Consider the following 24,432-nt stretch of genomic DNA (forward strand, 5'->3'; position numbering starts at 1 on the left):
AAATGAACAGAGAAGGGTGAAACTTCTCAAAACAGTCAGTTCTGAGAAATTAGGAAGTGTGGCTCTAATAAAAGACAGAAACCCTAAAACTGTAAAGAAACAGATCATCTAAAAATAATATTTATTTATATGATTTGTCTTCAAAATCTTACATTGCATGCAGTTGATGACGAACAAGATGTAGGATGACGACTTGATGTGATATTGATTTTACGCAACAGTTCAATAAACAAGTAGTTGATTTTGTGTTCAATTTTAGACATAATATTGCCTGGTTTTGCTCGATTTCACAAACGGAAATGGCTCAAAACGAAGCCACAGCAGAACTGTTGTGCATCTTCAAGCAACACACAGCGATGTTTAGTTTCTGAATAAATCCACGTTTGTGAACGAATCGAGCGAGTCTGTGATTCAGTGAGCAATTTATAAATACAGTCGCTTGCTTGTTTCTGAACAAATCAGCCAATTGAACGAATCGTTTAGATAAATGACTGAATGACTCACTCATTATGACAGTGACTTGCCGCCACCTACTGGTGTTTTTAGTTTCATATTTAGAGTATCATTTCATTTAAAAAAAATAATTTCATATTTCAATATTAATTTAAAAACATTAATACCCATTTATTATCATTATTTATGCAATGTTGGACAATAAAAAAACTACAAAAAACAACAAAAATTGTATTTAGACACGTCCTGATTATTAATAACAGGGTTGAAAAATGCATACATACACACACACACACACACACACACAAACACACTGGAGTATCATATTTAATCTTCAATTCAATGTTCTAGGAATCTAGGTAAACACTTAACTTTTTGAGATGAGCGTTACAAAAAAATTCAGGGATGCCAAATATTGTGCATATTTAAGGTATATAAAATGTAAAAATATGAAACAATATGCAAGCAACATCCTAGTAACATTTCTGCAACATTGTGAATATATGTATTTATTATGTAAAAAAAATTAAAAACTTAGGTTAAAATCTATCACAACCTTTTCACAACATTAAAAAAAGTTTTTACAATGTAACTCAAGCAGAATGTTTTTTAAGGCTTTCTCTTTCTTTCTTTCTTTTTAGAGCTTGGCTGTTATAATCAGTCATATAGGCTTGGGAATACATGTGAATAACCTGTAAATAAATAATAGCAGAATTGTCATTTTTAGGTGAACTGTCCCTTTAAGAACGATCGGCCTAGTGGTGATTGTGTGCGTTAATGCTATTAATCAGTCTATTCGATTTCTCCATCAGTATGAACGTTTGAAACAGTGGTCTCATTATATTAGACGCTGATTAGCCGGAGGAGGGACTCTATTGAGGACTTTTAAGGTCACTGACAGGTTCTGTCACTCCTCAAGCAGCGGGGAGTCCGTTTCCCTCGTTATCTCGAATTTCATCAAGTTCTGGTGGCCTTTGATTGGGTGTAGAGCTTGAGTGATGGGAAAATCACTGGAATGCCAAAGGTTGGAGCTCAAAAGTCTCAGCTATAAGGTAAGATCAAGAGAACATCTCCCTGCCACTGCATCTGCGTCTGACCACTTGAATAAGCAAAGCACTGGGCAGAATCAAAATCAACACGGATCTGGACACGTATCTTTTCCATCTGCTAAAGCAAGGCATGTGTGCCTACGCAAAACAACATCAATCTGTCGCAGAAACACACAGGCTTTCTGTTGGCCTTCTGTACGGTTATCAGTGCCAACTTTTTCAGGTAGTCCCCTCAAGTCAGAGTGACGAATGCAAGCTAATAAATTTGACTCTGTTTCCTCTCTGAGGCCTTGTATATCCTAAGTGGTGAGGAGAATATAGCTGCTTATTTATTCCTGTTGCTGTTTTGGCTTTCTGCGATTGTTTTGATTGCTGCTGGCACTTCTGCAATGACTCAAGACCTAAGAATTGTTCCATATAAACTACATAAAACATAGGGAGTGATGATGGCATCTAGTGCCAAGTGATCAGTTAGAAATATTTTTAAATTTGACATCTGAAAAAGTTGTTAAATCTAATTAAAACATGTAATTTTACAATATGTGTGTGTACTACGTATGTGTGTTTTGCATTTTTAGCTTAGCAACATGCTAACATTAAATTCCAATAGAGTCGAGCGCTATTTGAATGCCACACAGAGTTGTTGCCTATGAAGAACTTGTGAGGAACAAAAATGTCAGTTATATTTTACTTAATTCTGACAATCTTTTACGAAAAATTTTAAATGGACCAATTTAGCACTTCACTTTTATTTTACTAATTGTCTGTCATGTAATTGTGTGTTTTAGCATTGCTAACTTAGAAAAATGCTAACTTCAAACTCTACTGTAATCAATTGTGAGTCAAGCGCTATTTGAATGCCACACAGAGTTGCTGCCTATGAAGGGTGTTTCAAATCAGTAATTTTTAGGGAAGATTTCAGTTAGGATGCTTTAGCATCTAGCACCACAAAACTGTTTTAGATTCCTGAATTCTGTTCCATTTTGTTGCGTTCCATTGAGCTGTTTTGGAACACCACAGCACATGTGAATGGCACCTTAGAAGGCAACTGCCTATGTTAGCAGTAGGTTTAAAACAGTGCTTCAGAAACTGAACTGTCCTTGACCTGTAACTCATTCTGAACATCTTGCACATAACATCTGGAGTCTGCGGTTGAGAGGAAGCTGGCTTCACCATGGTTTGGACCAGATATTCCTCTTACTCCACAAATCAGAATTTCACACACCAACCATATCGTTCAGATCGTAATTTTTGCAATTTTACCAAAAATCCTGGAGCTAGCTACAATGTTAAATGTTTCTCATTTCATTCATGTAACTAATGTGTGGGTACAGAAGATTTGTTTGTACACTAAATGCAGTGAGATTTGATTTGTAGTGACTAAAGTATGGGCAGAAATGGATTTCAGGGATTTCTTGATACTTTTGTGGAAAATATAAGGTAAACTAATGCAACAGTGAATAAATGAGGTGTAGAACTCGCTTAGCAAGATATTTAGATATAAGAGGTCTTCCCATGTTCAATTAAGAGGAAAAAGGAAACAGTTTGATTGAGAATCAAGAGGGTCAAGAAAATGTCATGAACTTTAAGTGACCCATTAGTAAAACTGCAGTCAACAGTTCTGCTGAGAAGAACATTAAGAATCAGTTTCCTAGATAAAGATCAGGCTTTGACTGAAAACTTAATTACTGATGGAAATCAATACTACAGGACTAGATTTTCAACCCTTATTATAAACAACCGATACAACTGCAATACCATTAGAATCACTGGATATTAGATTATAGTAGTTTTTATCATAGTAAAGTCTTTAGTGCAATCAAAGCATTTATCTTGTGGTAATAGTAGCACAACACTGACATAGTGTCTGAACAAGAATGAAACTGGATTGAAAAAATCTGTTTTGGATTTGTCAAAACGACGTGCAATAAAACAGAATTGGCAAAGCAAAGGCTGCGGGCGAGTGCGTAATGACAACTAATAAAACATTAAGAGTTCCCCAAGAGTTGTATAAAATATCTCTACTGACTATTCTGACTGTTAATATACAGTTGTAAAGTCCAAAATAACCACACAAACATAGAAAACCCTTTTAAAATATCTTAGGACAGTCCTCATTAGAAACCTGAAACGTGCCAAATAATGTCTCAATTATGATTGAAGTAATATAAGTCAACGGGAAATTGAAAGTACACTGAGAGAATGACAGCCATGTTTGTTTTGTCTTTGTATCAGGTGGCTACATCCTCTTACTGTTTATCAATGCCTGGATGCATTGTAGTTTCATTGCCAAGCCGTTTTCCAACTGTTTGTTCAGGATGATCACAAGGAATGTTCAAGGTGTGAATGTTCTTCTTGTCATTATTTTTCCTCCTGTATAAACAGGTCTGGAGAAAATTGGCAGCATGCCTCTAGTATGCACAGTTGATCTGTTCCCAAAGCAAATCACACTACTTTTGAAGAGAAATGACATTTAAGTAGGTTATAAATTAAAAGGCATGCTTGAACTTTTAATATACTTTGAGTAAAAATAGACTTGAATTAAATTCAAAACTCTTTTTGTGGCTTTTATTTAGACTTTAGATCCTTAAAAAACCCACTCAAAAACTAACTGAAGAGCAATATTTCCTCTCTAAATATGAGAAACCTAATCAGTCATGGAAAAATATACAACTGCATTTGGTGCGATTCATGAAACTGACACCAGAGGAGACTCGCTTTGAGGGTGGGAGAGGTGTTAACATCAATATACCTCTTCATTTATCTCCCACATTCATCAATTTCACTGTCTTCTCTCATTTGTCTTTTTTTTCAAACTGTCCAGAAAGGCTTTTTGCGGTGATGGAAGACATAGATGGACCCCATTTCAATTGACTTCTTTTTCCTTTGGGTCAGTGGCAGCTAGTCATTCAAATTACCCATAAGCCCTGGTTGTAAGTTGTGTTCTGGGTCGCCAAGATTAGCAGAAGCAGAGTAACAAAGTGAATGGGAAAACCAAAGGCATCATTTATCAACTTCTGGTTTTCATCTTAGTCGCAAATGATGAATGCTTTTGTATGAATGGATTTATAAACCCTTGTTGAATAGTTACTGTTTTAGGACTTTAAAGAAGTGTATGTTTGGCCAGATTTAGTTTAAAATTTGTATCTGCAATTGTTTGTCCCTTCCTGTTTATTAGGTCATTCTAAAAGGCTTTAAAATCATTGCCTCTATCATGTCTGACTGTAAACACAACAGTATATTGTTTATGTGTCAAAAAACAGTCCAGTGTTATAAGCCATTAACTGCCTATAAATACAGACCCCCTGTAAGTTTTACTAACTCAGTTAGTATCAAATTTCCTTCAGATGTAAACAATATCACTTACAACACAACTACAACTTACGACATGTTCCCGTGTTAAACCCTGTCCGTCTGTCCATACATCTATTCCCCATTGGATTTGAGGACATTCTCATGTCCTGGCCTTATGTCTTACGAAATACTACGTAAGCCTAGTCTGTGAAATGTCCCACCGATGGTAATTCATCTTCCTAGTCGAGTTTAGACTCTCCCTTAATTTCTCATTTGTGTCCTTCCATTTGTTTTTATAGGCTTTGTGGGACTTTGCAGCAAATATTAAGAGTTTTTTGTATTTACTCAAACTCTGCTGCTAGTGCCAAACTTCAGATCAGTGAACTTTTGCAAACTTTGTGTCAGCCACAGTCAGCTAAAGCTGAGAAATAGCTTTAGAATAAAACATTAGATAAAAGATAACATTAGATAAAAACCTCAAGACCATTTAAAGATCAATAATTAGTAAGGCTGCTGAAGTCAAATGATAGCTTTGCGTGAGAAAAACACCAAAATTTTGTTTGTTGTTCATGTATAGTCTTTTTCTTTTCCTATGTGGAAAATAGCTTTGTAGAGTTTTAAAAAAATAGAATGGAAACATACAGGTTTAGAACGACATGAGGAATTTATGTCACAATTTTTAGTTTTGGGTGAACTATTCCTTTAATACTTATAACGCAATATGACCTAAGATATAGCCTTGGGGGACACCATTTATCAGATGCTTGTAAAGTTGGTTGAAACAACATAAGGGCGAGTAAATAACAACAGAATTTTTCTTTGTTTTCTAATGAAAGGAAATTTGTTGTCCATAAAGTAATACACATTGACTTCCTGTTCAACATGTAGAAGACCCCTGAAGGAAACATAAACTAAGAATAATGATCTTCTGATGACCAGCACATCCCACTGGAGGTTTTTGCAGTTGTGACCCACGTGTTTTTGAGTTTGCTGCCTATTTAGGAGGAGTGTGGACTAAATGTCTCTCTCTAGGAGGAAAGTGTGCCTCTACAGACATACAGCATGGATGAGAGGCCTCCGCTGTGGCACCCTTTGGCCCCAGAGTTGTTTTCTTCATTACGCTCTGGAACGACGTAATCTCTCTACACAGCCACTGGGTGCATGTTTATTGTGCTCTTGCTTTGGCGGTAACAAACTGAAGTTATCTTTGAGAAAAAAGTATTGAATGTGAATTGTACTGAATGTGCACATACAGTGTACTTCAAATCTAAAAAGTATATTTAAAAAAAAACTGTACTTGCATATAACATTAATGAAATAAAAGGCCACTTAAGGTTACTTAAAGAGTACCATGACTGTTTCCTTCATTACTGCACTTTGTAATCATTTAAAATAAAAAGTTTTACATTAAAGTACATTTTAAATGTTTTAAAATTTGTTTGTCATGTTTTAAAGTATTTTGATGTGTTGACTAACATACTTAAACATGTAAAGTACTAGAAAGTAACAGATCAAGAAATAGTTAGTCTGTTGAAGTTATATGATAGTTCTGTTTAAGGAACACACCAAAAATTAGTTTGTTATTCATGTAAAAGCTTTTTCTTTTCCTCAATGGAAAACAGCTCTATAGAAAATTCTTGTTTTAAGTTCCACAGATAGAATAAGAAGATACAGGTTTAGAACAACCTGAAAATGAGGAAATGATAACATAATTTTTATTTCTAGGAGAACTATTCCTTTAATACTCAATTGCCAGGACCTAAGATATAGCCTTGGGGTATACCATTCATCAGATGCCTATAAAGTTGGTTGAAACACATGTAAAGTACTAGATTATTATTTTATTGAATATTACACTTAAAGTTAATATACATTAAATATACTAAATTTGCAACTTTATCATTACAAATGTATAATTGCAAATATTTTTAAATATATGACACAAGTTTCAATCGAAAGTATATTAAAGTACATTTTAGTTTACCACACAGTATATGCTTGTCAGCATTTAAGTAAACATTAACCATATTATAAAGAGAATAGATGTGATTCTGAATTGGCATGTATCAATATACTTTCTGTGTAGATGTATTATTTTCATCATAAGAATTTTTTTTTTAAGTATGCTAAAGTCCTCTTTATTTCCAGAAGATATCTGTGCTATTAAACCTAACTTAACAGCTAATATTCTCTCTAAAGGTCTATTTAGAATAAATAGATTAAATTTAGATACCCCAGCAGCCTCAGAGAAAGTGATTCAGTTTGTTCATCTTTCCTTTCTAATTAGCAACATTCTTCTTCCTGGCTCTGTTCAGTGTTAACACCCCGGTGGCTTCATTAGCCTGTGCCAGAGCCCGGGACCATTGAGTCATCTGCTCTGCTTATCTCCCGCACCTTGTTGCCATGGATATAAAGGGGTTACACAGTCAGTGGTAATCACTGTGATGCAGCATTGTGTCAGCTATCAGGAACTACATCCCACAGGTCACATTCCTGGTGCCAAAGGGCTGTATTTTTGCAATGACAGACTGTAATAAAAATGTTTTACTGTCTTGCTAAGATTTGGCCACTGAGGACTGTTGGAAAAATAACCCAGTTTAATTTAGTGGTTCTCTTTGAGTATGCCAATGTGAACAAGTCAAGAAATATATATAGTGATATACTGTATATGATATATAATTGATATAGTATATATAATTTCATTGAAATGACTCAAAAGTTCCAAGTTCGCAAAGGTTATGTAGGTGAATCTCCATTGTTTGTCCAGTGTTTTGATCATATCTGAGATATTCTTCTCAAATCTTCCTAGTACACACAATATGTGGTGCAGCTGTCAAAATGAGCCCGGTGGGTGTGATGCAAAAAATCCTTCCTGTCGTGGAGAAATTGAGACATTTAGCCAGTCTCAAATGCCAGGAATGTTTCTTTTGGTTTTAATCCACTCATTTGTCAGAAAGAAAATCCCCCAAATTTGCGGGAGTTTAACTGGTAAGCACCAGTGGAATGGAAGTCAGAGGACACTGGAAAATCACTTGTCTGTGTGTCTGCCAGCAGAACTTCATCTTCTGAGGTTAAATAAGCAGTTTAAGTGAGGAAGTTGACTCAATTCAAAAATAATGAACCAAGTCATTAGTTGAAGTATGATAACTGCTTTCCAATAAAAGCACGAGGACAGCAGTGCTGGGTAGTAAACTACACTTAAAGAATTAGCGCATTATCACATTAGCTACTGCACTACTACGTTATAGCTACATTAGATATGTGGATAAGAAAATGGTGTCTGAATTTTTATTTTTGCGTGAACTATTCCTTTATACTTAAATGCCATAGGACCTAAGATATAGCCTTGGGGGACACTGTGTATCAGATGCCTGTAAAGTTGGTTGCGTTGACAATTGGGTGAATAAGTAACAACATCATTTTCTTTTGCTTTCAAATAAAATGGAATTTGTTGTCTATATTGTGATAAGCATCAGCTTCCTGTTCAGCATGTTGAAGGAAATAAACTAATAATCTAAGAATACATTTTTCAGTCATGCAAAATATATCCATGTTTTTTTTTGTGCAAATTTTCCAGTAACAAGCTAGCATTGTAGCATGATGAAATGCTACCATCACAGTGTATTGCAATTACAATTACCCCCCCCCCCAAACAAAAGTCTAAGATGCAAACCTGAACTGTCATGTCCCTCAAAAGCTTCTTCTTAATAAAACCATCATATTCAGCTATTTCAAGTCTTCTTTGTTTACTTGCTCTCATTTCCTGTCTTCTTTAGCTTGGCTTTCAAATTAGACTTCAAGATACCTGCAAGCAAAACAAGTGACTCGTCTCCATTAATGAATAAAGTCTGGCTTTTGCATCTCGCTGCCAACCTTTGCATGTCTGCCGCCCTGCACTCGTAAATACATGGCGCCCCTGAGATGATGTACACATTCTATTAACAGCCCTGAAGATAATGGGAAGCACATTTACACTATAGGTACAACGCTCTGTCCGACGTCACCGTATACAGAACCTTCCTGAGAGGAAGCGGCCACATCCCGGAGGTTCCGGGAGGTTCTGAGGGGTCAGTAACAGGGGCGGCTGTGACGTGCTGATAATGGCAGACGGCTCAGGGGATGAGACTGTGTGGCGTGGGTGTCCAGACAGACAGTCGCAGAGCAGTCCAGTGATGTATTGCTGGGTGGCTGGCAGTATTGCTTAAGGGGGCCCAGGATCTTTTCGTCCTTATCAGTGATTATGTTTTCTTGTTCTCTTGGTGTAAATTGTTTTGTTGGGTAAAATCTTTTAATAAGAATCTTATTTCTTAGTGATAGATGCAATTTTCACTAAGTGCAAATAGCGATGGAGTTCGGCAAAAGGCAGATTTGAACTCGGGTCGATTGTGTCAAAAATAGACACTCCGTTATATTAATCTTTTTCATTATTTTATTATTACATTATTATTAATGTAAAAATGGGGAGCGGCTGAAGGAAGGGGGTTTGGTTATCACGTAGCATATTTTGATTTAAGAAACTGCTGATGTTCATTTTAAAATGTATAATTTTGGGATAATAAATTATTAGCTTATATATATACGCGTATATCTTACATAACTATATATTTCATAATATATATATATATATATATATATATATAATCTATTGATTTTTTTTTTAAATGTTTAATGTAAAATGTTTTTTTAATTACTTTTGAAGTTTCTACATATATATATATATATATAATTATTTATTTTAAAAAGTTGATTAGTTCTTTTTTAAATAATTTTCATCCTAATTTTTATATTTTTAAAAATAAATAATTAACTTAAATTGTAATGATTTACGTCATATTTATGTGTAGAAGTATTTAAGTATATAAAATATATGATTAAACACTTATATATAAACATAATTTTATGAATTATTGGTATTTTTACATTTATTCATTTTATTATATTTGATCATTTTTATTAATATTTAATTTTTACATTTTTTATTTTTGAAGTTTCAACAAATCACTAATAATGGACTACGATATGTTGGAGAATAATTCTATATTTTAATCATCACTGTTAAAAATAAACAACTATTTACAGTGGTGTCTTTTATCACATTGCTGTTGTTCTCATATTACATAATTATTATTAAACATTTTAATACTATATAGGACAGTGCAATATTATTTTATAATAATAAATTACTCTTTAATTAAAACATTTAAAAAAAAAACTTAAAAGAAGACTGGCAAAATACAGTAGACTAATTAACTTTGTAGATTTTCAGGAAGCAGAGGTTAATGGCACTCTTCCCCTGTTGCATTGTGTCTGTTAAAACAGCTTGACCCTGCTGTTGTCCTCACGGCTAAACGGAAGTAAGCGAAAGCAGCTTCAGAGAGAAGATTTAGCTGAAGATTTGCCGATTACCACAGGAAAGACACTCAGAGAGCGCAACTATTCGTTTTGCAGAAGTGATTTCATTATTTTTCAGCTGTCTTTTGATTGTCTCCGTGAAAATAAATGCCAAATCAGTATGTGAGAGTGTGAGTTCTGACCTGTATGAGAGAGCTGCAGTCGTGGTATATTCTGGTTTCCAGCATTACTGGGCCGTATAAGAGGCAGCAGCGAGTGGAGCAGAAAGAGCAGCAGGGGACTGTATGGCCCAGTCCTCCACAATCCCCCAATCCTCATCTCCAGCTTCCTGTAGTCTGACTGTACAGGATGTCTTCTATGTCACATCACCTTCGTAGTGCTGGATAAACAACAAACAGACATGAGCATATAAGTTTAAATTAAATATCACAGTAATACTGTATTGTTCTGTTTTGTACTGTTAGTTGAACATAAATACAGTAGTAATAATGTAAACATGAACTGACAACTTAATGATGCCAATCAATAATATAATATAATATAATATAATATTAATAAAAATAAAAATATATTTAAATCAATACAAATATGTGTAATATTTATAGAATTATATGCCTAAATTATTTTTGATCTTTTAAATATATTTTTAACATTTTAAGTTTAACGTAATATAATATAATATAATATAATATTAATAAAAATATATATATATTTAATCAATAAAAATATATTTAATATTTATAGAATTATAATATTATTTTTGATCTTTTAAATATATTTTTATACATTTTAAGTTATAATATAATATAATATAATATAAATAATTATTATATTTTATATAAACATTAAAGAAATATATTTAAAAAATATTTTAAACATTACATAATTGTTAAATAATGTTTCCACATTGAAATCCAAGATTTTGCTTTTAGATTTCAGTCAAAATGAATAACTTTGACAATAAGACTCCCAAATAGCAAAATGTGAGATGAAGATACCAGACCATTTTCCACATCAAACTGAAAATGTTCTGCCTTTTTATGGAAGGGAAAGCTCCAGATGGCATTCTTTCACAATGGCATTAACCCTGTCCATGTCATCTCTTCTAAATAGAAAACAGAATATGCCACATCCTCAGGCATTAGCTACCAGACTTCAGCATGCTTGCATTACCCAATGTACTTTTCCAGTCTCCTCAAGTGAAAACTGTTTGAGCAAGAGCTTAAACCTGGAGGCACAACAGATGCTACTTCAAGACTAGAAACCCGAAACCTTCAGAGCGTGTGAGCGGCGTGCCGAGCTCACGACTGCGCGAGAACCAGCCTCGCGCGGAGAAGGAAACCGGAGCATTGTTTCGAGAAAAGTTCCCATGGCTAATCAGCTGCCCTGATCTTTATTTTCTTTACTTTAAGAGGTCACCCTACATAAACAGATCGCATACGCAACCTAGAAACACTCGAGCGGCTTCCTCCTGTACATGCTAACCGCTAAACTCTGTCAAAGAACATGCAAGACTTCAATCCACTGGAATGGATTTCATTTGTCTGTTAGCAACTTTCAAACGATTCGCGGTATAGAAACGCCAACAATTGGCAAGCTCATTGAAAGAGCAGCAGTTTTTGTGTTGGCGCTCAGGGGAAGCATTTTCCCATGATGAGGGTATTGTATCTTGCGCCACTTAGACTCGCGAGGGGACCCCTGGGGACAGTTTCGACACGAAAAATGGGCTTGAGCTCAAACATATGCAAAGTGAAGATAGGCTTTCTCTATTGCTCCATTCATCACCTCAAAATCTAAGCTCATTATGCTGTTACTCTGACATAATAACACTATTCAAGTTCCTCGAGTGACGGAAACCAAATGTTCCCTTCGGTATGTTGATTTATCGCGAAATTTATTACCGCAGCATTTCATAGTGAGAATCAGATGTGTTTATCAGACATCCAATAGCCGGAATTCATTCCTGGTTCCATTTAAAGGAGTAGTTCACCCACAAATTATATATTTCTGAACATTTAGGGTAAATGTTCCTATTAAGCTGACCAAAATCTACATTGAGACATGTTTAGTTCACAAGATATTGGTTTCAGTACAAAAAGTTATGTTAAAATAAAATATTAATCTCTCACACAAAAATATTTTATATTATTTGAAATGACAAAAGCATTTCAGTTAAGATATACAGTACATCATTAAATTCTAAATGTCTGGCTGTGCTTAATGGGTACATGTTTGTACCCTTTAAGCACACCCCTGTTCCCATTAAGCTCACATCATGTTTTGTTATACATTCTTGTTTATTTTAAGGAAAACTTTTAAAGAATAATTGTAAAAATATATTTTTTATTTATCGCGAAATTTATTACCGCAGCAATTCATAGTGAGAATCAGATGTGTTTATCAGACATCCAATAGCCGGAATTCATTCCTGGTTCCATTTAAAGGAGTAGTTCACCCACAAATGATATATTTCTGAACATTTAGGGTAAACGTTCCTATTAAGCTGACCAAAATCTACATTGAGACATGTTTAGTGCACAAGATATTGGTTTCAGTACAAAAAGTTATGTTAAAATAAAATATTAATCTCTCACACAAAAATATTAAATTTCATTTCACTGTACAAAATGTATCATTTGGAATGGACTGTCATGTCAACAGACAATAGATTCAGGGTTTTGAGTATCGAATAATATTGAATTTTATTTGAAATGACAAAAGCATTTCAGTTAAGATATACAGTACATCATTAAATTCTAAATGTCTGGCTGTGCTTAATGGGTACATGTTTGTACCCTTTAAGCACACCCCTGTTCCCATTAAGCTCACATCATGTTTTGTTATACATTCTTGTTTATTTTAAGGAAAACTTTTAAAGAATAATTGTAAAAATATATTTTTTTGAAGGTACAAAGTCAATCACAAAAAAAACAGAACTCTAAAATCAAGCAACAAGGCATTCAATTTGATCGGTTATATATTCATAATAAAGTATCATTTAAGCGCATTGCAACATCTATACTAGTCCATGTTCAGTTAAGTAACACATTCAAAAACCAAATAAAACAAACCAATAAAACATTTAATTCATGAGGATGAACACAGAAACTAGCCTCAATATAAAGCCTCTTATTAAAGGGATGGCAACTTATCTATAGTCTCTTAAGGCTGGAATACACTACATGATTTTTGCCCCGATTTTCCACTGATTTACAGTCTGGAGAAGTTCACTGTAGTTGCCAAAGGGTCAGAGCCAGTCTGCAGATTTGAGTTGACAGAATCTATAGAAAATCAATTAACTTAACTTGAAGTGACAACCATCAGTTAATATTTAAAGTTTATGAAGTATTTACACAGACGTTCAATGTAGAAGAGCTTAAAGAGAGCACACTGAGCTTAATTGGAGCAGCAACAATTTGTAATAAATTTCATGTAATATTTATTCAAATGACAGGATTTTGCTAAATAAATAGACTAGGTCATGTATTAAGTTCATACATATTTTAATATGAACAACTATTATTAACACTATCTATGAAATTATACTTTTTCTTATTGATGTCACACTGAAGCTGGGCGATTTTCATAGTAGTGCACCCTTTAAGCACACCTTACAATAATATAAAATCTTTAATAATTACAGCACTGTAAAACCACAGACCAGCAATAAACTATCAATTTATAATATTATGGATGTAAAAGTATAAGCCAGTAATGCCTGTGAAGTAATATATTAGCGTAGCACACAATCGTATACAGCTAGTCAGCTAACTGTGTTCGCCAGTCTGCAGATTTGAGTTGACAGAATCTATAGAAAATCAATTAACTTAACTTGAAGTGACAACCATCAGTTAATATTTAAAGTTTATGAAGTATTTACACAGACGTTCAATGTAGAAGAGCTTAAAGAGAGCACACTGAGCTTAATTGGAGCAGCAACAATTTGTAATAAATTTCATGTAATATTTATTCAAATGACAGGATTTTGCTAAATAAATAGACTAGGTCATGTATTAAGTTCATACATATTTTAATATGAACAACTATTATTAACACTATCTATGAAATTATACTTTTTCTTATTGATGTCACACTGAAGCTGGGCGATTTTCATAGTAGTGCACCCTTTAAGCACACCTTACAATAATATAAAATCTTTAATAATTACAGCACTGTAAAACCACAGACCAGCAATAAACTATCAATTTATAATATTATGGATGTAAAAGTATAAGCCAGTAATGCCTGTGAAGTAATATATTAGCGTAGCAGACAATCGTATACAGCTAGTCAGCTAACTGTGTTCTGTAGCATCTGCGCTATGTTGCTAAAACTATCTCTTGGATCTAACTGTAATTATTTCCCACATCCAAGTTCTAGGTTATAATATGCAAAAGTCTGAACATTAATTTCTTCATTTTACAATAAGTAGTGAAACTCATTCAAAATAAAGGCTTAAACATCTAAAAAACGCACATTTAAGGGGCTCCTCTTTTGGTGAAAGTTTTTAGACAGCTTTCAAAATGGCCACCAGACAGAGTGAACACATGGAGATATGTGTTATCTCATATATCTCAGTGTGCAATGGTCTGATTGACTTGAAATTACAGGAGGTATATATTAACAAACCCATCAATTGGTTAAGACATCAAGTAGGATAATATTTTTTTCTTTTCTTTTTGTAATCTGATCTCAAAAATGGAAGTGTGCTTAATGGGTACGCGAGTTTAATAGGTACGTTTACTCTATTCACCCTCAAGCCAACCAAAATGTAGATGAGTGTGTTTCTTCCTCTGCAGTGAATGGGTGCCGTCAGAATGAGAGTCCAAACAGCTGATAAAAACATCACAATAATCCACAAGTAATCCACACCTCTCCAGTCCATTAATGTCTTGTGAAGTGAAAAGCTGTGTGACTGTAAGAAACAAATCCATCATTAAGGTGTTTTCAACTTCAAACCGGAAATTCTGGCCAAAATAAAATCCAGCAAAAATAGTCCATAATCCATAATAATTCCAGTGAAAAAGTCCATCTCCTGTTGTCCTCTCACATCAAAATCCACCAACATACTTATTTAGAGCTGACTTGTAAATGGTGGTTAATCTGTGCATATTTCGCTCCTGATTCAGACGAGACGACTTTTCCGATGGAGAAAGCAATATTATGCATTATGGACCCATATTTCAATTGGAAGCAATGGTTTGAAGTTAAAAACATCTTGATAATGGAGTTTGTTTCTTATAAACACACAGCTTTTCACTTCACAGGTTTGCCACAAGATTACTTGTGGATTATTGTGATGTTTTTATCAGCTGTTTGGACTCTCATTCTGACGGCACCCATCCACTGCAGATAATTCATTGGTGAACAAGTGATTGAATGCTACATTTGCATGCCAAATCTGATGAAGAAACAAACTCATCTACATCTTGGGTGGTCAGACGGTCAGCAAATTCTCAGTAAATTTTCATTTTTTAAGGTGAACTGTTCCTTTAAGTGCTGTGGTATCAGGTTTACGGCTGCGTTACGTTATACCCTCCGGGTTGATTTAGCGGTCGTGATAACTGGATTTACTGTGTTGGCTGGAGCACAGGTGCTCGAGGAGAGATCAAGGACTCTTATTAGCTCCGTTTGTCGACTCAAACCTATTAATCTCCCAGAGAAAGCAAAAGAAAACATATCATTCCTGGCCCCACAACAACTATGTGTGAGCTGTGCAAGGTGGTGATGGTCTGGCAGATACTAATATAGGCATATTTTTCATTAGAGTACTTTCGGTATTCCTTATGTCTCTATTTAGCAGATATGAATCCAGTTGGGAGAGCAGGAGAGATTTGAATTATGTTGCATTAAAAAGGTCCCTTCCGTGGCCTTGGCTTTAATAGAATGAGTGGGATTTGGTTTCAATCATTATTAACGACTCTTTAGAGATTTGTAGCCTATTATGTGCTGCTACTAGAGTCTGTAACGTTGCATACTTACTTTTGACAATCAGCATAAAGTCTGGTCCACTTTGCAACTTATTCTGACCATATATATATATATATATATATATATATCATCAGTTTTCTCAATATGAGGAAAGACAACAAACACACACTAACTGTGGGAAAATCGTCAAGCTTCGGGAAGAGGAAGTAGTTGATATTAAGTCACTTCCAGGCGACAAAAGCCACACAACATGAAGCAAGAGAGAAATGGCAGCTCACTCCGGATATAGAGCCTGTTTCCTTGGACACATGTTTCCCTACGTTGTTAAGAATCATGGAAAACTAGCGGCTGTCAGGGTCACGTTCATGAAATGACCTAATTTACAACCTTGACTGGCAAAGCTTGAAGAGTGACTATAGAAATTGTCCTACTAATGCTGCTTTAGACAATTGAAAATACAGTCAAAGAGCTGTGATCACGGGTACCGGGACAGTTTTCCATCCGGACCTCACATGTTAAGCACACAGAGGTTTCTCTAGGACAAAAAGCCTCTTGGAAATACTGCAAACATCTTAACAGACAGATGGGAAAATAATGATCCCTGCAGGGCAACACATAGGCAGGGACTTTGTCAAAGTAATGGATGAACACTCTCACTTCCTCTTGAGCTTGTGAGTGGACAGAATAGAAAGAGCGGCGGGGAGTCTTTCACTGCTCTGCACCATCAACCTCTGGTCCGATCCGGCAAAATAAAAATAAAAAACACCACTTCAGACTCTCAAATGTCCTTGCATTTACACACCACTAGTGGCACCAAACAGAATCGTAATATGTTTGTATAAAACAATACAACCTTCATTAACCAATTGTGGGTTTGGCGCAGGACTAGCATTTCTTTTCTATATTCTTTACATTTTCTGGGTTTTAAGTGTTATATTTGTGTAAAAACATTTTAAGCATCTTCATATACATTCTAAACTATAAGTAGCACCAAAAAAAGTTAAATGTTGTTCAAATGTTGTTCAAACAGCCAATAAAAAAACTTTTAGCATTTTGTAAACGTCAAATAGATGTTTCAGCAATGAACATGAGCTATCCACAAAAGAAAATCTTTAATATGAGTAATTTTATATCATGGTAATGGTATATCTATATCACAATGTAGTTATCTTTGCTTAAAATGAACATTTTGGCAAATTGGTGGCTAATTCGTATGAATTGAATGTGATTTTGTGATATTATCAGGTTTATATACTTGTATTGGAGTGTTTGGCCACTTCTGTATGCAAACACTTATTTTATTATATTTTAGTCTATTATTTAAATAGACTAAAAATTATTTTCATTAAAATGTCATATTTGTATACAAACATTTATTTTATGAGTTATTTTACTGCATGGTAATGGTATATCTATATTTAAAAAAAAAAAAATCTGAAAATATATTGAAATAAATATTATATTTTAAATTGACAACACACTTTCATGACCATACAAAACTATATTATGTTTTGGCAAATTTGTGCAATGTTCTTATGCACCACTGAGGGTTAGGTTTAGGGATGGAGTTAACAAAAAATTATATATATATATATATATATATATATATATTGCATGCAAATCAAATTGCACAAAATCATACTGGAATATGCAATTTGTAAAATAGTTATGTTTCTCATGAGATTGGGTTATATATTTTATATATATGTGCTAAAGCTTAAAAATTTTAGTTAAAACACATAAATCAAGACAGCACAACTAAAATTAGAAAACAAAGACTCTGAATTCTGATTGGCTGATCCATATTCGTAAATATTGCATAGATATTAAACTACATTTGACATTTTTAGAAATTCCTAATGACTAAAGTTATTCTTCGTATTAGGGACTCTTTCCAGTTTCTTCACATTAGGCAAACTGAACTAACAACCACACAATTATAGCATACCATCACATATTATATAACATCATACCGCCTAACCCTAACTGGCTCATTAAAACTACTAAGTTACATTTAACTGAATAAAATTAAAGTGAATTCAGAAATGAGCAGCCAAACCCAACTTGTACAAAGAGAGATGCAGAAAATTACTTATTCATTGAAAGTCTCAATGTGAATGAAAGGGGCCAGTCGGCACGTTAAGATCCGCAGCGAGCTGTGAAAAGACCTGCTACCCCGTGAGCAAACAACACTGGGTTCAACCAGCCGAAAAACAAGCAACCAAGCCTCCCGTTTAACACGCACAAAGACACCAGCTTAACACAGCGGGACACGCATCCAGGGCCGCTTTAACACCAAACGCATTCAAAATCAGCCCTATTCTCAGCGAAGCGCTGCCATTGAGTGCAAAACCACAGAAATTTTCACAATTCATTAGGCTTTTTCTAATGCAAAAATCCACCAATTTAGAGAAACAACAGTCAAAAGGTTTCACGTTCCTTGGGAATCATTCAGTGAGCGAGCAGAAGCAGATTCATCAGGTGTCCATCGTTCCCATGGGTAATGTTGCACTAGTGAGCTTCTAGGACACAAACACAAGCCATGCCAGCGGATTTTGTAGCAAAGAAAAGATGGTTTACATGAATGCATCCGCCTGGCTTTTTGAGGACGACTTTGTTGAGCTCATTAGGAAGACTTTAGGTTTTCAGGAAGGATTACAGTTTCTCTGCAACATAATATGGACAAATGTGTCGAGTGCTAGAGGGCGGGAAGGTTATCTGTGTATGTTAGGAAGGTGTCATGTTTGAATGAGTGTGTGGACCTCCACCCTGCTTACAAATGGAACTGCAAAGGCAAAAAAACGCTCCTTCTGCTTTTATTAAAAGTCATTTGTTATTTTGTTGTGATGTGTTTTATGTGTTTAATGTAGAATGTAAATTGGAAGTTAAGCAGAAAGTCATTCATAAAGCTCTTTGAGATCATTGTAATATGAATGCAAACTTTTATGTAGGCTGTTAATTGCTAATGAACTCATTCTCAATATATCAAAGCTTGTAAGAAATCCAGAAAAGAACAATTGGTGTTTTATTTATTGGTGTGTTTAATGTGTTTTGTGTTTAATTATCAATTATATTGGGATATTATTGGGTATTTTCAACTATGACCACTTTTGGCCTTCTAATATAGTTTCTTATGCTCAGCAGGGATGTATTTATTTGATGATATATATACACCTTAAAAACAGCAATATTGTGAAATTTTATTGCAATTGAAAATAACTGTTTTCTGTTTGAATATATTATGAAATGTTATTTATTCCTGTGATCAAAACTGAATTTTCAGCAGTCATTACTCCAGTGTCCAGATTTGCTGCTCAAGAAAAATGTCATATTATTAAGAATGTAGAAAGTTCAAAATAACAGCATTTATTTGATTTTTGTCGTGAAAATATAATTTCTAGCACATCTCAATTTATTTGTTGTATTTATTATGTGATGGAAATGATGATGGAATATAATACTTTGTCTTTGTTAAAGCTAATGGAAGTTTATGTATTTTGTATATTTAAATTTTATGAAATTTATTTTCATAAAATGTAAACTAAAATCAATTAATATTAAATATAACATAATAATAAAAAAAAAAATTAAATAAACAATAAATATGTAATAAATAATAAATAAAATAATTTATAATATTAAATAATGAACAAATAATACAATTTATTTAATGAATAAAATATCAACAAGTGGGATACAAAAGTGCTCAAAGTTGAAGAAACACATTTATCAATGTCAAACATTTTGCTTTTTTTATTATTTAAATTTGAGTGTGGTAGTAGGCAAATGCTGGTTCTTGTGAACATTCATCTGGACAATAACTCCCCCACTCCTTAACAGATGGACCCCCTAGGCAGTTTTGGAAACTCTGTTTTGCTTCATAACCAAGCATGGCCGTGTCATATGGTTCAATGTTTTGCCCCATGCGTGAGATCTTTCAACCGTACACCCCTAAAACTCCCACGGCAACACCCCAGTGATCTTGAACATCACAATCTGCTCCTTGAGTCCAGTTCTGCACTGAAGTCAGTGATCAACAGACCAGAGAAGGCGCCTCTCCTTCACATACCAGCCCATCTCTGCACTCCTCAACCACAGAAACCTGCGTCTGGCAACAAAATGAAGAGAGACAGATGATTTGACCACTTCAGCTGTTTTCAATCTGACAGGATCCAGGGCTATCGGCCACTTCTGCCTTAAGGAGTAATGTGATGGGGTGCCTTGAAAGGCCGTTAGTTATAATAATATTTAAAATGGTAAAATATCTGCCTCATCTTGTCCAGGGTTCTGGATTTTCAAATATACAGCACTGATGAGTGATGTTATATTTACTAGGCGTCATTGTTTCATGTTTCGGTGAGCAAATTCCAGCAATTCTTCTTGCGTGTCTTTTTTTTAACCATTTACCAGCAAGAAACAATGAGATGAAAAAGGAAGTGTATTATTAGAGTTTGTATGCGTGAGAGTTAGTGAACAATATACAACTTCTACTATTATTACCATTTCTACATTATTATTACTAGTAGTAGTAGTAGTAATATTGCATAAATGACTAGAATTGCATTTCCTAAAGAAATCAAAAAGGATAGAAAAAATAAATGGTTAACTATATGCAAGTAGAAGTTTATGTATTTTGTATATTTAAATTTTATGAAATTTATTTTCATAAAATGTAAACTAAAATCAATTAATATTAAATATAACATAATATAAAAAAAAAATTTAATAAACAATAAATATGTAATAAATAATAAATAAAATAATTTATAATATTAAATAATGAACAAATAATACAATTTATTTAATGAATAAAATATCAACAAGTGGGATACAAAAGTGCTCAAAGTTGAAGAAACACATTTATCAATGTCAAACATTTTGCTTTTTTTATTATTTAAATTTGAGTGTGGTAGTAGGCAAATGCTGGTTCTTGTGAACATTCATCTGGACAATAACTCCCCCACTCCTTAACAGATGGACCCCCTAGGCAGTTTTGGAAACTCTGTTTTGCTTCATAACCAAGCATGGCCGTGTCATATGGTTCAATGTTTTGCCCCATGCGTGAGATCTTTCAACCGTACACCCCTAAAACTCCCACGGCAACACCCCAGTGATCTTGAACATCACAATCTGCTCCTTGAGTCCAGTTCTGCACTGAAGTCAGTGATCAACAGACCAGAGAAGGCGCCTCTCCTTCACATACCAGCCCATCTCTGCACTCCTCAACCACAGAAACCTGCGTCTGGCAACAAAATGAAGAGAGACAGATGATTTGACCACTTCAGCTGTTTTCAATCTGACAGGATCCAGGGCTATCGGCCACTTCTGCCTTAAGGAGTAATGTGATGGGGTGCCTTGAAAGGCCAGAAGTTATAATAATATTTAAAAGTACTGTAGGTAACATAATGTTTACACTTTACATATGCTGAAAAGTACAATATGAAAGATACATCTATACATGTTTTATTGCAGTTATAATCAGGGTTATTACAGCCAAAATTAAAGCCATAAAAAACATTTGTTACTTAAAATAAAATATAAATTAACTGAAATAAAAATTACTAAAAAAATATTAAAATAACTAAAACTTAAACTGAAAAAAAACATATATTGTACATCCACCCACACACACACACACACACACACACACACACACACATATATAACTCCTGGTATAATCATTCTCACATCTCATTTGAAGTCAATATCGGTGAAAACACCCCTTCACTGAATGTAAACTATTTCTTCTATTATTATTATTATTATTAATTAATAACAAATTAATAAAGGCCACTTCACATGTCAAAAAAAGGCAAAAATCCACTTTTCCTCGGATTAAGAGTGTAATTTTTTTTTAACTCTTTTTGTGACCTGGATTATTTCCTTGAGTTTTCAACACCTGATTTTTTGACTGTTTTTGAATGTTTGGCACACAAACCTTCACATATATATTTTAATTTTAACAGGAATGGTGTTTTCCTTGCCATGTTTATGAGATAATAAGCAAGCCCCAATTTGTGAGTGAATCATTCTTTTGATTTGGATCTTTTCAATGAATCAGTTCATTCAGATCATCAAACCAGTCAGAATGATTATTTTATGAATCACATAGATCTGTTTCTCAAGTTTAACTCATTGATTCAATCTCAGCTCACTTAAATTTTGGTCTGTTTCTCACACAGAACTATTTTGTTTTCTTTTGACTTTTATGATACTTTTGAGGTACTTTTATTTCTGATCTTATTCATTATAATTGCATGGGTAAAAGCGACTAGTGTAATAAACAGTTGGAAAAATATCCTTATTATGGATTATCGATGGGTATATCGGAAGCAATTATCTGAAGTAAACAAAAAATGTCTTGACGTATTTGTTTTTTTACAAACACACAGCTTTTCTCTTCACGAGACATTAATTCATGGACTGGAGTGGTGTAAATTACTTGTGGATTATTGTGATGTTTTCATTATGACACTCATTCTGACGGCACCCATTCACTGCAGAGGATCCATTGGTTAGAAAGTGATGGAATGCTACATTTCTTTAAATCTGATCCCATGAAGACATAAACTCATCTACATCTTGTATGGCCTGAGGGTGAGTAAATGTTCGTAAATTTTTCATTTTTGGGTGAACTATTCCTTTAAAACTCTCTTTTTGTGTTTGACAGAAGAAAGCCATACGAGTTTAGATCAACATGAGGGAGAGTAAAATGATGCATTTTGTCATTAATGTCTTTAATCATTTGTGGTCCTCTTTAATTATCTCATAATTTTGACATTAATAGGAATTATCTTGATTCATGTGTGACGCTCCTCATACATCTGACCTCACTGACAATGTCAACAAACTCCGGCTCAGCAGATGATACAGACTTATCGTGTGTTTTCCTCCCCGGTGGTCCGAGTGACCTCATTCCAGGCATTGGATGTCACACCACCCATAAAACAGGCTGTCATGGTTCCCTGCGGAGCAACCTCAAGGACTGACATTCGGACTGCAGATTGGAGTCAGGCTCAGATTGCCAGTGGAGCCAGATTGTTTAAAATCGCATGCTTATTTTGACTTTCGCCTCATGCTTTTGTATGCTGTATTTGGAATGAGGTATTGTTTCGCTGAGAGGAAAGAGAGGACCTTTTTTACCTTGAGTATTTGTTCTTTGATGGGCTTGTGTTTGCAGACCAGTCCCAGTACGAAACATAGCTTTCAATCAAAGGGGATTCACATGTGTGCAGTTTTTATACTCCAGTGGAAAACATCTGCCACTTTTTCTACGGGCCTTTCTGCACTAGCATCATGAAATGGAATAGCAAAAATAAAGACTGTTTTCAAACAATTGATTATGTATTAATTATTGTTTAATTAATATTGAATAATAAATAAGTTTATAAAAATTTTAAATATATCATTAATTATTATTTAGTTTAATTAACATTAGTTGCTTTGTTGACATGCATGAAAGAGGCTCAGTTCTTTTTAGTTCAGTTTTTTAAATTAACTAATTAATATCATTATATCATTTCATAATTAAGCTCATTGAATAATTAAGATTAAAACTAATATTTAGTTTAATATTAATTATTTTGTTGACAAGTCTTCGACACACCCTTAGACTGTTTTGTTGTATTTTCATTCCCCATGAGCTCAGTGTGACCCAGTTTTCCCCTGTGTTTGATTATGTTAGTCAGTTCACCTGTGTCCTCATTAGTTGATCCTCCTCACCTGTGTGTCTCTCGTTAGCACTCCTATTTTAAGTTGTGGTCATTTCACCGTTTGGTGTCCGGTCTACTACATCCCTAATGCTGAGTTCACACTGCACGATTTGCAAACTTGTCGGATTGCCGGTGTTTTCACACTGCGTGACTATCTGGGGTAGCATTCAGTTGCTGCTGTGTTCACATTGCTCGATGGATCGCCGAAAGGGGGTTTCAAATTGCATGACTTCACAATAGGAAGAATTGCCGACAGCTCTGTCTGGTGCAGGGTTGCCAGGTTTTCGCTACAAAACCTGCCCAATTACTACTCAAAACTAGCCTGAAAATAGCCCAATTGCTTTCGAGGGGCATTGCATTTTTTTTGGCGCGGTTCTCCTGGTACAATTCACATTCAAGGGCCTAAATATCACGTTATTGGGGTCGCTTCAACCTGCTGACATTAAAAAGGCAATCGCGGATTTGGCAACACTGGTCCGCAAACTGCGATTCATATAACTCCTCCCCGAACTTCCCGCTGTCCTGTATCTTGGTCTCTCATTGGCTGTAGGTCGTCGCCGATGTAGTTTTCAGTCAGAATTAATTGCACATCGCGTGATTGTGAATCACCGACAGCTCCAGATATTTAGCATGCCAAATAT

At 34.5% G+C, this 24,432-nt stretch overlaps 1 protein-coding gene across 2 annotated transcripts in view; it reads right to left on the bottom strand.

Moving 5' to 3' along the window:
* Positions 1-24,432, bottom strand: part of LOC107571039 (semaphorin-3D-like) — a 52,486-nt gene that overhangs the window by 8,182 nt on the left and 19,872 nt on the right. For both annotated transcript variants that reach the window (XR_001607126.1, XM_016257323.1), the window contains one exon: positions 10,331-10,527. Coding sequence is in view for 1 of the 2 variants with exons in the window: in XM_016257323.1 (XP_016112809.1) it covers positions 10,331-10,466 (136 nt within the window). In the remaining variant the exon portion in view is untranslated. The remainder of the gene's footprint in view (positions 1-10,330; positions 10,528-24,432) is intronic.

The sequence above is a fragment of the Sinocyclocheilus grahami genome, unplaced genomic scaffold (assembly GCF_001515645.1).
Source record: "Sinocyclocheilus grahami isolate Dianchi unplaced genomic scaffold, SAMN03320097.WGS_v1.1 scaffold1541.1, whole genome shotgun sequence".
Classification (NCBI taxonomy): Eukaryota; Metazoa; Chordata; class Actinopteri; order Cypriniformes; family Cyprinidae; genus Sinocyclocheilus; species Sinocyclocheilus grahami.